The sequence below is a fragment of the Hylobates moloch genome, unplaced genomic scaffold, assembly GCF_009828535.3.
Source record: "Hylobates moloch isolate HMO894 unplaced genomic scaffold, HMol_V3 SCAFFOLD_5, whole genome shotgun sequence".
Lineage (NCBI taxonomy): Eukaryota > Metazoa > Chordata > Mammalia > Primates > Hylobatidae > Hylobates > Hylobates moloch.
This window is the reverse complement of record NW_026652280.1, coordinates 45,742,969-45,758,155: the sequence shown is the minus strand read 5'-3', so window position 1 is coordinate 45,758,155 and position 15,187 is coordinate 45,742,969. Positions and strand designations below refer to the sequence as shown.

Sequence of the window (15,187 nt, the reverse complement as noted above, 5' to 3'; positions counted from 1 at the left end):
GATAAGACGGAGAGAAATAACCCGAGTCAAAGTAGATAAAACATGCCATGACAAACTGCAAATTACAGCTCAAGTTCTCACAAATGAGTTCGGCCTCATTTATAAGGGGAGAGTGTCAAAATAATTCCCTGTGAGATGTGACATGGGACGAAGCAGTGACAAAGAATCACAAAAGATTCTTTATCTTGAGGTCTTACCACACGCTCAGGCACAAATTCAGTGTGCTGAGAGGCTGGAGTCCATGTCCTGATAGGTGATGGGGAATAAAGGATGAAATTGACAAACAGTGACACGAGGTCATAGTAAAGCTGTGGTATAGGCCTTTGAGGGCATGAACAGAATAAGATCGAAAAGCAACAGGCAACTTGAAGAGAGGATTCCCAAAGGAAAACCCAATTTTTATTTTGCCAAGAAAAGCCTAAACAAACAAAAGCCATATATTGCTGAAGAAATAGGAGGACAAAAAAAAAAAAATCCCAGAATAAAGCCAGGTCTTTACATTGAATTCATTTAGATAAAATAAAACTCATTACATTGTCCTATTAAAAAAAAAAAAAAGAGCCAACGCATGTATTAACTAAACAACTCCAAAATCATTATACATGACCTTGAGCAAGTCACATAAATTTCCAGCCCTGTTTCTTTCTTTGTGGTCTTTACACAATGAAGTGGTTGCCATCAAATGATTTCTCATGTCCCTTTAGCCTCTGTCATTTTATGATAGGAAAGTTTTTGGGGAGAAACATACAGAAAAAATAGACCTCAACATAGTACCACAGCATCTATATTCAAACTGTGCATTTATAAAACATGTTTTCTAAATACTTATATGGCTGCATACCTGGGATTTATACCAAATTTCCTATGTGGCTTTTGGGCACCACTGAAAATTATAATTGAGGAATAGATATCAATGTTGTGTGATTGTGTGTGTATGTGTGTGTGTGCTATCATACATGCTTCAGAGGATAAATTGAGGATACTATGAGAGTGAATATCTATACCTTATCTAGACTTGGAGTTCTGGATTTAAAAAAGGGTGTGCAATGAATGAGGAGAGAGTGGGGGAGAAGCAGGTGAAAGAAAACTTCAGGTGAGTAGACCTTGAAGCTGGAAGAGCTGGCTCACATCCTTTCCCTAAGAACAATGAAAGCCCATAGAAGGTTTTAGATGGTGAAATGATGTGATCAGATTTGCCTTTTCTTAAAAATTATTTTGGTTCCTCTATGGAGAATTGGTTGAAAGTCAGGAAGGACTTTGGGAGCCCTGTTCATTAACAATGAATAACAAAACTTTCTTTTGGATTTGCTATCAATTTTTACCCAGGATTGCTAGCTGCCCCAGAGTGCTCTCTTTCCTTCTCAAAATACTCTTTCAAAGTGTTCTCACTTGTGTATTATCCTTTTCCTTATTTGTATTAGTTATCTTTCTTACCACTGGTAGCTCTCTGCCTTTAATGAAAAAGCAATGCTTTCCTCTGGCTTACTAAGTAAATTAAAACGGCAAAGTGGGTCATGAAATGTTTGTAGTCCCACAGTACCGTGTGCTTAGAAAAGTTCCATGCTTAGGTTAATTCTCTACTGTCAATGCCTTAAATTCTTAAGTTTTAAACAAGACGCTTGATGTTTTCATTCTGCATTGAGCCCCCAAAATTATCTAGCTATATATGAAACATACTTCCAGCATTGTAAACTAAGTGATTTCCTAGAGTATAAACTCAGACTAATTATGTAATTTCTCCCGAAATATAAGCTCACCCAGCCTAATTCAAAATTTTAAATTCAAGTTGGCCGTGGTTTCCACGCATTTCCAGGAAAAAGAGATATATTTTGTGTTTTTTAAAAAACAAAAAAATACATCATAAGTTCCTACTGGTACTACCAATTCAAATACAAGATTACGAGGTTTTGCTTAAATGTACTGATTTTACATCTGTGTCTACTTTGACCCCTGCTGAAAATGCTAGCTTTCACTGACAACCACATAATTGGCAATTTGCTTTTAACCACAACACATAGACAACAGTCCCCAAATAATAATAGGATTACTGAAAATACTTTAAGGTTTAATCACTGGCTTCAAACTTATGGAGTCAAATTATGATTCTTAGAATCATTTGGACAAGTTCCTTTCTATGTGAGGCTATGCCAACAACTCGTTAAACAATTGAAGTTTATTTGCATCACTTTTCTTTTAATTTGAAGAATTTAAAAAAACAGTTTAATAGTTACATAAGGATATATTGTTCCAAAGTTAAATATATAAAACAAAGTGTAAAACCAAACACATTAGGAATATTCTAGCTTTTATTCTTGCCCCTTATACTGTTTTCTCCCCACTCCCACATCTACATAAACTTTTTTAAAAAAGTTATAGTTTATGCATCCAATAGTATAAATCATTATTCCATGAATGTTGGCATTCTATAAGTACTTTTCACTACCTGGAGATCACTATATAATATTATATAAAGGTATTTCCTGGCTGGGCATGGTGGCTCACACCTGGTAAACCCAGCAGTTTGGGAGAGCAAGGTGGGCACATCACTTGAGATCAGGAGTTCAAGACCAGCCTGGGCAACATGGTAAAAACTTTGTCTCTGCTAAAAAATAAAAAATAAAAATAAATTAGCCCAGCATGGTGGCATGCACCTGTAGTCCTGGCTACTCTGGAGGCTGAGATGGGAGGATCACTTGAGCCTGGGAGGCAGAGGTAGCAGTGAGCCAAGGGTACACCACTACACTCCAGCCTGGGCAACAGAGTGAAACTCTGTCCTAAAAATAAAAAAAAGATAGTTCCTATTACTATTTATACTCTTTTGTTTGGATGAGCTATAATTTAATCAGTCAGCCATGTATTGCTGGGCACTTTTATTGGCAACCTTTTTTTTTTTGCATTTATAAATGACAGTGCAATAAATAGACTTGAGCATATCTCTTTCTGTAACTTTGTCAGTGTGTCTTTGAAATAGATTCCTAAGAGAGAGATTGCTGGGTCAAATGGTAAATGTACATTCAATTTTTTCTATTAATATATACTGTCAAATTCCACTCTAACTTTTTGCATTGAGCAAGGCATGATAGTACCTTTTTAACCACAGTCTTGTTAAAAAAATTCTGTTAAGCATTTGGATTTTTGCTAAACCGATGGGTGGAAATTGCATCCTTCTTATTAGGAGTGACTGAGCTTGAACAACTTTATAAATATTTAAAGAACATTTGCATTGTCTTTCTGTGAATTGTGTGTTTCTTTTCTAGCATTTTTATCATATGATTTTGGGTATAGTTTTTCTTTATTTATAGAAGACCTTTATATATTGACCTGCTAATTCTTTGTGGTAGAGTTAGCTAATACATTTTCCAGTTATATTTTTACTTTTTTATGGTGTTTTTTGTCATGCAAAAGGGGTCTGTGTGTGTGTAATGAAACTTTTCTCCTGGATTTAAAGTATAGTTAGGAAAGTTTTTCTTACCACCCAATTATAAGAACATTATCCATGTGCTTTTTTCCTCATACATGCATAGCTTTATATTATACAGTTAAATTTCTGACTCCTTTAGACTTCAACCTGGTATATAAGTTCAGAAAATTCCTAAAAATTTACCAACCAAGAGTCAGTACAGGCTTGCTCCAGTACAACACTGCTGACCGAGCATGCCATTGACATTGACAAACTATCTTCTGGAAACCCATGCGTCCCTTCCATGTGTTGTTTCATTTTGTATGTTCTTAGTTATGACTGTGTGTGTTTCATGAAGTTGGAGAAACTCCTGGTGCATCAAATTTTCCAAATCAAAAGCCTCTTTGAACATGGAAATAATGTGCATTACAGCATTGGTGGCAGAAGGGATCACTATTTAGAAGAAAAGCATTTGCTATTTCTCTAGTTGAGTTTTTTTTTTTTTTTTTAGTATAAACAGCAATCATTCAATTATATAATAGTGCTGCCACTTTCAGAGACAGCAACAAAAGTAGGAGACACCCATGTAGAGAGACCATCATTATGTATTAAATGGCCTTGTTTTTATTAATAGCAGATTGGCACTGACTATTCTCATCACAGTCTATCCATTTTCTTCTCTCAAGTTTAAAAAATTTACCACCACCTCCCCTCACCAAACCAAACCAAACCAAACCAAACCAAACAAAACAAAACAAAAAAACACAATCTATGATAAATACTCACCACTGCTGGATGCATCATTCAGATTTAGCAGACCCCCTCCTAGCCCTCTGTAACTATGGTAACTATAGGTCCCATTTCCATTGATGTACAGCACGTCCTGTGAGCCTGGAACAGCTGATGCTGAGTAACTGGGCTGGGTCGCCTCCGGTCTACACTGTTTGTCAGCTGGAGCAGACTCATCCTGCAAGGACAGACAGCATTGCATTATTTATCACCTCACTGTGCTATTTCACCTTGAACAGGACAACCTTATTGTTATATAAATATCTGCACTGAATAGGAAAAAATATATAGTGAATGTTAAGTAAGCACAGATGCACATTTTCAACATCTTTGCTAAAAACTAAAATAAGGAAATCAAAATAACAATGTGGGCAGACTGGAGATGGAACAATTGACAGTTTTCAACTGAATATAAAATGACATGAAGAAAGTTACTCACAATAACCAAGTGGTGGAAGCAGCCTAAACATCTATTGACAGATAAATGAATAAAGAAAATATGGTACATACATACAATAGAATACTATACAGCTTCAAAATGAAAGAAACCCTGTCATACTACAGCATGGATGAACTTAAGGACATTGTGCCAAGCGATATAAGCCGACCACAAAAAAACAAATATTGCGTGATGTGATGCCACTTATGAGGTATCAAAAGTAATCAAAGACAAAGAAACATAAAGTAGAATGAGGGTTTTCAGCACTTGGGGAGGAGCTACTGGGGAGTCTTCTACAGGTATAGAGTTTCCGTCATGAAGGGGTGGAGGTGGGTTGGTTCTGAGCACTACTGCAAGACCATGTGCATGTAACTTACAATACTGTATTGCACACTTGGAAAATGTTGGAAGGGTAATTTTTATGTTAGAATTGCTTAAAATAACTTGCTAGGCTTTAAAAATTAAATGAAGAGATATTACAATGGAAAATAAATATTTAATAAAAGTTGGGTTCTTGAAATCTGTTTTGCATCCTTTTATCTTCCTTTCTCTCCTTCTCTGCTGTCTCTTCTCTTCTCTGTGTATGTGTGTGTGTGCCTTTCTCTTTTTATTATTTTATGTTTATAGCAAAATTTGAGTGCTGACTCCAAGCTGATTCCATTACATGCGTTATAACAGACTGATAAGGACGTGAATACATCCAAACCTTTCAGTTTTTTATTTGTTTGCTCATTTTTAAGCTATGCTAGTGTTCACAAAATTTTCTTCAATCCTTCTAATCATGTCACATTGTGAAGAAATAAAACATTTAAATTGCAATAAACGGTATATATTTTCAATAGCAACACAGATTGAATTCCCCTTCAGCTGTGAGTTTATAAGACTTAAAATATATACATATGTGAATTCACTTTCCTTCTGCATTCTTCATCTTTTTTTTTAACTTTTTGTTAATAGGAAAGAATTATAAAGAGATTTCTAGTGAATTCTTAGGAGAGTTTTTTGTCACAATCAGAAGTATTTTGCAGCTTTTAAATGTTGAGTATGTGGTTAATGGAACAAGTAACTTTCAAATATATTTTTTTTGTGGCCCCAAAGGGGTGAAAACGAGGAAATATGAAATTAGTTTGCTCAATTGAAACAGTAATACTATTGTATTGAGAATACTATGACCATCTATATTGTGAAATTATTGCCATGACTATCAGCATAACACAGTTACGGTTTTGCTCTTGTTCATCAAATTGAATCAACTCTAACTGACCCATTCAACTCTGACCCTTATACTCAGCTGTACACGTGAGACACATAATCTATAGGCTTTCAAATATTTTCATTTATAGTAAGACTATAAAATAAACTGCAAAATATCTCAAAGTAAATTGAAGTAAAAATAAGAAAAAAGTTGAAAGGAAAACATGGGACAATATTTTAAAAACTTGAATGTTGATATAAATTTATTTTCAAAGCATTACTTTTTTAAAAAGACATTCCTCTGAGATATATTTAATGCAAACATTAATTGACTGAAATTGGTGTATGAACTAGAATGTCTAATTGTAATTTAAACTCTCGCTATTCAAATCATTGAAATCCCAATACCCCACAAGCACAGGCAACGGAAGCAAAAATGGACAAACAGGATCACATCAAGTTAAAACCTTCTGCACAGCAAGGATACAATCAACAAAGTGAAGAGACAACCCACAGAATGGGAGAAAATGTCTGCAAACTACCCGTCTGACCAGGGTTTAATAACCAGAATATATAAAGAGCTCAAACAACTCTAGGGAAGAAATCTAATAATCTAATTAAAAAATGAGCAAAAGAGTTGAATAGACATTTCTGAAAAGAAGACATACAGATGGAAAACAGGCATATGAAAAGCTGCTCCACATCATTGATGATCAGAGAAATATAAATCAAAACTACAGTGAGGTATCATCTCACCCCAGTTAAAATGACTTATATCAAAAAGACAGGCAATAATAAATGCTGGTGAGGGGTGTGGGGAAAAGGGAACCCTTGTACACTGTTGATGGGAATGTAAATTAGTACAACCAATATGGAGAACAGTTTGGAGGTTCCTCAAAAATCTAAAAATTGCACTACCATCTGATCCAGCAATCCCACTATGGGTTATCTATCCAAAAGAAAGAAAATCAATATATCAAAGATGTAGCTGCATTCCTATGTTTGTTGCAACACTGTTTACAGCAGCTAAGATTTGGAAGCAACCTCTGTCCGTCAAAAGATGAATGAATACAGAAAATGTGGTACATACACACAATGGAGTGCTATTTGGCCATAAAAAAAGAATGAGATTCAGTCATTTGCAACAACACAGATGAAACTGGAGATGATTATCTTAAGTGATAAACCAGGCCGAGTAAGACAAACATTGCATATTCTCACTTATTTGTGGAACCTACAAATCAAAACAGTTGAACTTATGGACAGAGAGTAGAAGGATGATTACCAGAGACTAGGAAGGGTAGTGAGGGGATGGTGAGGTGGGAGGTGTGGATGGTTAATGGGTAAAAACAAAAATTGAAAGAATAAATGGCTGAGTGCAGTGGCTCATGCCTGTATTCCTGGCACTTTGGGAGGCCGAGGAGGGCAGATCACCTGAGGTCAGGAGTTCGAGACCAACCTGGCCAACATGGGAAAACCTCGTCTCTACTAAAAATACAAAAATTAGCTGGGCGTGGTGGTGGGTCCCTGTAATCCCAGCTACTCAGGAGGCTGAGGCAGGAGAATCAGTTGAATCTAGGAGGCAGAGGCTGCAGTGAGCCAAGATCATGCCACTGCACTCCAGCCTGGGCAACAGAGTGAGACTCCAAAAAAAAGAAATAATGAACTATTAACTATTATTTGATAGTGCAACAGGGTGACTAGAGTCAATAATAACTTAGTTTTACATTTTAAAATAACTCAGAGAGTGTAACTGAATTGTTTGTGACTCAAAGGATAAATGCTTGAGGTTATGGATATCCCATTCTCCATGATATGCTTATTTCACATTGTATGCCTGTATCAAAACATCATCTCATGTACCTCATATATATATATATATATATATATATATACACACACACACACACACACACACAGATATATCTAGATATATACATCTATATATTATATCAATATATCTATATATTATATCTAGATATATCTATAGCTATCGATATATCTAGATATATCTAGATATATCGATATATCGATATATCGATAGCTATAGATATATCTATATCTATAGCTAGCTATATATACATCTATAGCTTGATATATAGATATCTAGATATCTAGATATATAGATATCTAGATATCTAGATATCCTTTCCCCATTGCTCGTTTTTGTCAGGTCTGTCAAAGATCAGATATCTAGATATATAGATAGCTATAGATATATCTATTATATACCCACAAAAATTAGAAATAAAAAAGATTTAAAAAATAAATAAATCACAGAAATCCCTGGAAAAGTAAACTACTTTAGAATAGCATAATCCTAAATGAAAATATCTTAAAGAAGGAACCCTGAATCACATTTTGTTGGCATTACTTTAGATTTGGTAGTCAGCAAATTGTAGATTATTATTATATTTTAATTGCAAAAGTTATTCTTTGCTGTTAGAAAGTACCAAAGAAGGTGAGTTTTTTTTTTTTTAATTATACTTTAAATTCTAGGGTACATGCACACAACGTGCACGTTTGTTCCATAGGAATACATGTGTCATGTTGGTTTGCTGCACCTATCAACTCCTCATTTACATTAGGTATTTCTCCTAATGCTATCCCTCCCCCAGCCCCCACCCCCTGACAGGTGCCGGTGTGTGATGTTCCCTGCCTTGTGTCCATGTATTCTCATTGTTCAACTCCTACTTATGAGTAAGAACATGTGGTGTTTGGTTTTCTGTCCTTCTGATAGTTTGCTTAGAACAATGGTTTCCAGCTTCATCTATGTCCCTGCAAATGACACGAACTCATTATTTTTTATGGCTGCATAGTATTCCATGGTGTATATGTGCCACATTTTCTTAATCCAGTCTATCATTGATGGACATTTGGGTTAGTTCCAAGTCTTTGCTATTGTGAATAGTGCTGCAATAAACATGCATGTGCATGTGTCTTTATAGTAGCATGATTTATGATCCTTTGGGTATATACTGGTAATGGGATCGCTGGGTCAAATGGTATTTCTAGTTCTAGATCCTTGAGGAGTCGCCATACTGTCTTCCACAATGATTGAACTAATTTACACTCCCCAAAACAGTGTAAAAGCGTTCCTATTTCTCCACATCCTCTCCAGCATCTGTTGTTTCCTCACTTGTTAATGATCGCCATTCTAACTGGAGTGAGATGGTATCTCATTGCGGTTTTGATTTGCATTTCTCTGATGACCAGTGATGGATGATGAGCATTTTTTCATATGTTTGTTGGCTGCATAAATGTCTTCTTTTGAGAAGTGTCTGTTCATATCTTTCGCCCACTTTTTGATGGGGTTGTTTTTTTCTTGTAAATTTGTTGGAGTTGATTGTATATTCTGGATATTAGCCCTTTGTCGGATGGGTAGATTGCAAAGATTTTCTCCCATTCTGTAGGTTGCCTGTTCACTCTGATTATAGCTTCTTTTGCTGTGCAGAAGCTCCTTAGTTTAATTAGATCCCATTTGTCAATTTTGGCTTTTGTTGCCATTGCTTTTGGTGTTTTAGACACGAAGTCCTTGCCCATGCCTATGTCCTGAGTGGTGTTGCCTAGGTTTTCTTCTAGGGTTTTTACAGTGTTAGGTCTTACATTTAAGTCTTTAATTTTTCTTGAGTTAATTACTGTATACAGTGTAAGGAAGGGATCCAGTTTCAGCTTTCTACAGGTGGCTAGACAGTTTTCCCAGCACCATTTATTAAATAGGGAATCCTTTCCCCATTGCTCGTTTTTGTCAGGTCTGTCAAAGATCAGATGGTTGTAGATGTGTGGTGTTATTTCTAAGGCCTCTGCTCTGTTTCCTTGGTCTATATATCTGTTTTGGTACTAATACCACGCTGTTTCTGTTACTGTAGCCTTGTAGTATAGTGTGAAGTCAGGTAGTGTGATGCCTCCAGCTTTGTTCTTTTTGCTTGGGATTGTCTTTGCTAAATGCCCACAAGACAAAGCAGGAAAGATCTAAGATCGACACCCTACCATCACTATTAAAAGAACTAGAGAAGCAAGAGCAAACAAATCAAAAGTTAGCAGAAGGCATGAAATAACTAAGATCAGAGCAGAAATGAAGGCGATAGAGACATAAAAAATCCTTCAAAAAAATCAATCAATCCAGCAGCTGGTTTTTTGAAAAGATCAACAAAATTGATAGACTGCTAGCAAGACTAATAAAGAAGAAAAGAGGGAAGAATCAAATAGATGCAATAGAAAATGATAAAGGGGATATCACCACTGATCCCACAGAAATAGAAACTATCATCAGAGAATACTATACATACCTCTATGCAAATAAACTTGAAAATCTAGAAGAAATGGATAAATTCCAGGACACATACAGCCTCCCAAGACTAAACCAGGAAGAAGTTGAATCTCTGAATACAGCAATAACAGGTTCTGAAATTGAGGTAATAATTAATAGCCTACCAACCAAAAAAAGTCCGGGACCAGACGGATTCCAGAACCAGACGGATTCTGGTAGGAATTCTACCAGAGGTACAAAGAGGAGCTGCTACCATTTCTTCTGAAACTATTTCAATCAATAGAAAAAGAGGGAAACCTCCCTAACTCATTTTATGAGGCTAGCATCATCCTGATACCAAAGCCTGGTAGAGACACATCAAAAAAAGAGAATTTTAGGCCAATATCCCTAATGAACATCGATGTGAAAATCCTCAGTAAAATACTGGCAAACCGAATCCAGCAGCACATCAAAAAGCTTATCCACCACGATCAAGTCGGCTTCATTCCCGGGATGCAAGGCTGGTTCAACATACACAAATGAATAAATGTAATATATCGCATAAACAAATCCAATGACAAAAACCACATGATTATATCAACAGATGCATAAAAGGCCTTCAACAAAATTCAACAGTCCTTCATGCTAAAAACTCTAAATAAACTAGGTATTGATGGAACGTATCTCAAAATACTAAGAGATATTTATGACACACCCACAGCCAATATCATACTGAATAGGCAAAAACTGAAAGCATTCCCTTTGAAAACCAGCACAAGAAAAGGATGCCCTCTCTCACCACTCCTATTCAACATAGTATTGGAAGTTCTGGCTAGGGCAGTCAGGCAAGAGAAAGAAATAAAGCGTATTCAATTAGGAAAAGAGGAAGTCAAATTGTCCCTGTTTGCAGATGACATGATTGTATATTTAGAAAACCCCATCGTCTCAGCCCAAAGTCTCCTTAAGCTGATAAGCAACTTCAGCAAAGTCTCAGGATACAAAACCAATGTGCAAAAATCACAAGCATTCTTATACACCAATAACAGACAAACAGAGCCAAATCAGGAGTGAATTCCCATTCACCATTGCTACAAAGAGAATAAAATACCTAGGAATCCAACTTACAAGGGATGTGAAGGATCTCTTCAAGGAGAAGTACAAACCATTACTCAACGAAATAAAAGAGGACACAAACAAATGGAAGAAAATTCCATGCTCATGGATAGGAAGAATCAATATCGTGAAAATGGCCATACTTCCCGAGGTAATTTATAGATTCAATGTTATCCCCATCAAGCTACCAATGACTTTCTTCACAGAATTGGGAAAAACTACTTTAAAATTCATATGGAACCAAAAACAGGGTGAGTTTTATACTGTGGTTCTCTATAAAAAACGGTATTGGGCCAGCATCAAATTTACAGCTGATAATGAGAACTTTTTAAAATACCTATTTTTATTTGATGTGTAGGCAAACAATATATGTTTCCTTTTGTGCTTATGATGAACTTTTATATTATAGATAGTAAGGGAGTTTAACTTATTAGACATTAAAAATGATATTTCAACAAATCTGTTGTTGCTGGAAGTGTGTGTGCTAATACACAGGTCAGAGGTAAATAATCACATTATTATAGTGCTACTGCAAACAAGAATTATCAATAAAGAAATAGTGGTAGGGAAATATAGGTATCATTAGGGTCTGGAACCAGATGGCATGTTGCAATGACAGAGTGGGTGGGTGGAAAGTGGTCAAACCAAAAATTACTACACCTCACACACTATCCATCAAACTTTCACAAAGGTACAATGAAAAATCTCCCATCTCGGAGAGTTAACTTTCTGTCTGGAGAAATAAATTTATATAATATAATATATATATTATGAGATTACACATATATTCTTCCATACTATAATAGGAACGTCATATTCAGGTTAAGCTTATTAAATGAGTAAATCTTGCCAAAAGAGTAAGAGATGAACCTGTGATGTTCACATGGATTAATTTTTCTCATGCATACAACAATTTCCTGTAAGTAGTTGATTTCAAGCTGATGTCCATAGAACTGTAAGGCTTCCGGGGGAAATGGCTCAGTGTCTTCCTGAGTTTATGGGTGAAGGCATATAAATATGCTTTCATGTCCTCTTTAACCAGACTAGCAGCTCTGCTTTCTTCTATTTTACATTTATAAAATCGCCACATATAAAGCATCATGAAAACTACCAAGGTGCAAAGTATTCTTTCTGCAAATACTTGTAGCTATGGAAACTCTGAAAGAAGACACAATGTTCTATACTTCAAGGCAATTTTGGGGTCCTTGGGAAAAGGTGGCCTCAAACAATCCCACCATTCCTGTAGCAGAAATAACTTGGGCAACATAAAACTTGAGTTTCTTGTTTTGGAAAAATGGTGGCTCTTCTGAAAAATACAAGTCTACTTCTTTGTATTTGGAAAATAACAATGAAATGCGCTTGCAGAAGACTTTCTTATTGATGAGTAAAAAGGAAAAAGGGAGAAGGCATCGTTGCCACAGTATTTTCTCTTTGATCTCTTGTATGGTAGAATTAATTCAAACTATGAGATATATTCTTTAAAAATTCCCTTCTTTCATTATTAACTGGTATTCCAAACCACAGTAACTGCACTAAGTAGGCAGATAATTTATTCCATTAATAATCAACACTGGCCTTGTAGGGGTTCATTTGTATTCAGACATGGATTTGCATTATTAATGTTTTTGGCAGTCCACAATATGTTGAGAAATACAATAAATGAAACTCCCAATAAAATCTGGTCCGTAGTGACTTTTGGGCAAAAGCTTAATATAAAGTTAATTCAAGTTTTTATCTTGAATGATTATTATTACTGTTTTTAAAGAAAGGTTTTTAATGACATAAAAATTAAATATCCCTGGAGCCATATTTTCCAGTGGAAGCAAATTTTAACAATCATTAGTTCCAGGGCCAGTTGCAGTCGCTCATGCCTGTAATCCCAATGCTTGGGAAGCTGAGGTGGAAGATCACTTGAAGCCAGGAGTTTGAGACCACCCTGGACAACAAAGCAAGACCCTGTCTCTACAAAAAAATTTAAAAAGCTGGCTGGTAATGGTGCAAAGTGCCTGTAGTCCTAGCTACTCAGGAGGCTGAGGTGGGAGGATCACTTGGATCCAAGAGTCTGAGACTACAGTGAGCTATGATTGTGCTATTGTATTCTAGCCTGGGTGACAGAGTGAGACCATGCTGGCTGGTAATGGTGGAAAGTGCCTGTAGTCCTAGCTACTCAGGAGGCTGAGGTGGGAGGATCACTTGGGTCCAAGAGTATGAGACTACAGTGAGCTATGATTGTGCTATTGCATTCTAGCTTGGGTGACAGAGTGAGACCATGTCTCTAAATGTAAATAAATAATAAATAAATAAATGAAAGAATCATCATTATGAGTTCCCAAAGTTCTCACAGCTGACAGCTTGCCTCCTGGGTTACCATGAAGATTGTTTTCACAAGAAGATAATATTAAAATGTTACAAGGCTTCACATCTAGGCAATGAAACACATTTTATTCACCATGAAGTAATTTTCTTTTCTTCTCCTTCTCCTTCTTCTTCTTCTTTTTTTCTTTCATTTGAGATGGGGTCTTGCTCTGTCACCCAGGCTGGAGTGCAGTGGCACCACCATAGCTCTCTGCAGTCTCAAACTCCTGGGCTCAAGTGATCCTCTTGCCTCAGCCTTGTGAGTAGCTGGGACCACAGGTGCACACTGCCCTCCTAGCTAATTTTTTTCTTTTTTTAGTTTTTGTAGAGACTGTCTCACTATGTTGCCCAGGTTGGTCTAGAACTCTTGACCTCAAGCTAACCTTCCACCTCAGCCTCCCAAAGTGCTGAAATTATAGGAATGAGCCACTGCACCCATCCAGAAAATAATTTTATATCCTAGCTTTCATTAGACATATTTCAAAATTTTTATAATGTCATGAAAATAAAACTGAATCAATGAATGACCACATACAATACACTAGATAATGCATGGAGTTGTTTTGATTAGATTTATTTGATTAAAAATCTATAAGAGATTAAAGAAAAACTTATGGTGACTTATATAATAAGGCTCTGGGCTTATCAATAAATATATTCTTGAAATGTATCAATATGCATTTCATATATCCAAAAAAGGGATTTATAAGAGGATGGGTGATATTTACAGATTAAGGGCAAGATTGAGAGTGGTTTAGAAGAGTACAGATGGCCTGCCATTGGCACACTGTTTGAGAAAACAGGTTTGTACTCCTTTGTACTCTTGTCCTTAGAAACTGGACACAGACAAATTTGAGTTTGCTAAACGTGGTTTGGTCCCTGAGCCAACACACTGAAATCCTAACTTACTCCAGATGCCTAAGAAATGCTTTACCTTTATTGCAGTACCTTTGATATACATGTTATTTATAAAATGAAGTTTGATTGATTCGATTCAACTTTTGGACAATAGCTTTTAATAAAAATTGCATATAAAATGTTTCATTAACTTTTCTAAATCTTCCAAGAATTCTACTGTTTAGACTGTACATTCTCTACCATCCAATGAACGTTTTTATGTTTTCAGTAACTTTCTCTGCCTTTAAACATCAGACAACTTCAATAAAATTACTGCTATATTCAGTAATACATATACCTTGTTTCTGTTTGCATTTTACCTGATATTTTTATAGCACTTTGAAGTGTACAAGGCATTTTTGCATTAGCATTGAATTACATTTTGAGAATATCATGTGATGTGGTCAGGGCAGGACATTAGTGATCCACTGTTTTAAGGTAAATAGCCTTAAACTGAACTTCTAAGAATATTGCCACTGCAAAATAGTAAACAAGTAGATAATGAAGCCCTCAGTTTGCCTTTACTATCTCTAAGATTTTCTACTGGACTTCTCCTGTCCTTACATGCTCTTTGTAATCTATATGAAAAAGTATTTTTGTTGAAGTTACTGCTCTAAATGTCTCCTTTGCTCCGTTAGTACAGATGGGGCAAGGCAGTGCAATTCGTTTCGTGTATAAACTACTGGAAAACAGCTCTACCTTCTAAAAGCTTCTCTTCTTCCATTTGATAACAAGTGTTCCAAAACTAAGT

General features: G+C 35.9%; 1 protein-coding gene across 16 annotated transcripts in view; it reads right to left on the bottom strand.

Annotated features, from left to right (window-relative positions):
- NOL4 (nucleolar protein 4) overlaps positions 1-15,187 on the bottom strand; it is a 384,554-nt gene that overhangs the window by 29,283 nt on the left and 340,084 nt on the right. For all 16 annotated transcript variants that reach the window (XM_058438499.1, XM_058438485.1, XM_058438486.1 and 13 more), the window contains one exon: positions 4,187-4,367. In XM_058438499.1, the coding sequence (XP_058294482.1) occupies positions 4,187-4,367 (181 nt within the window). The remainder of the gene's footprint in view (positions 1-4,186; positions 4,368-15,187) is intronic.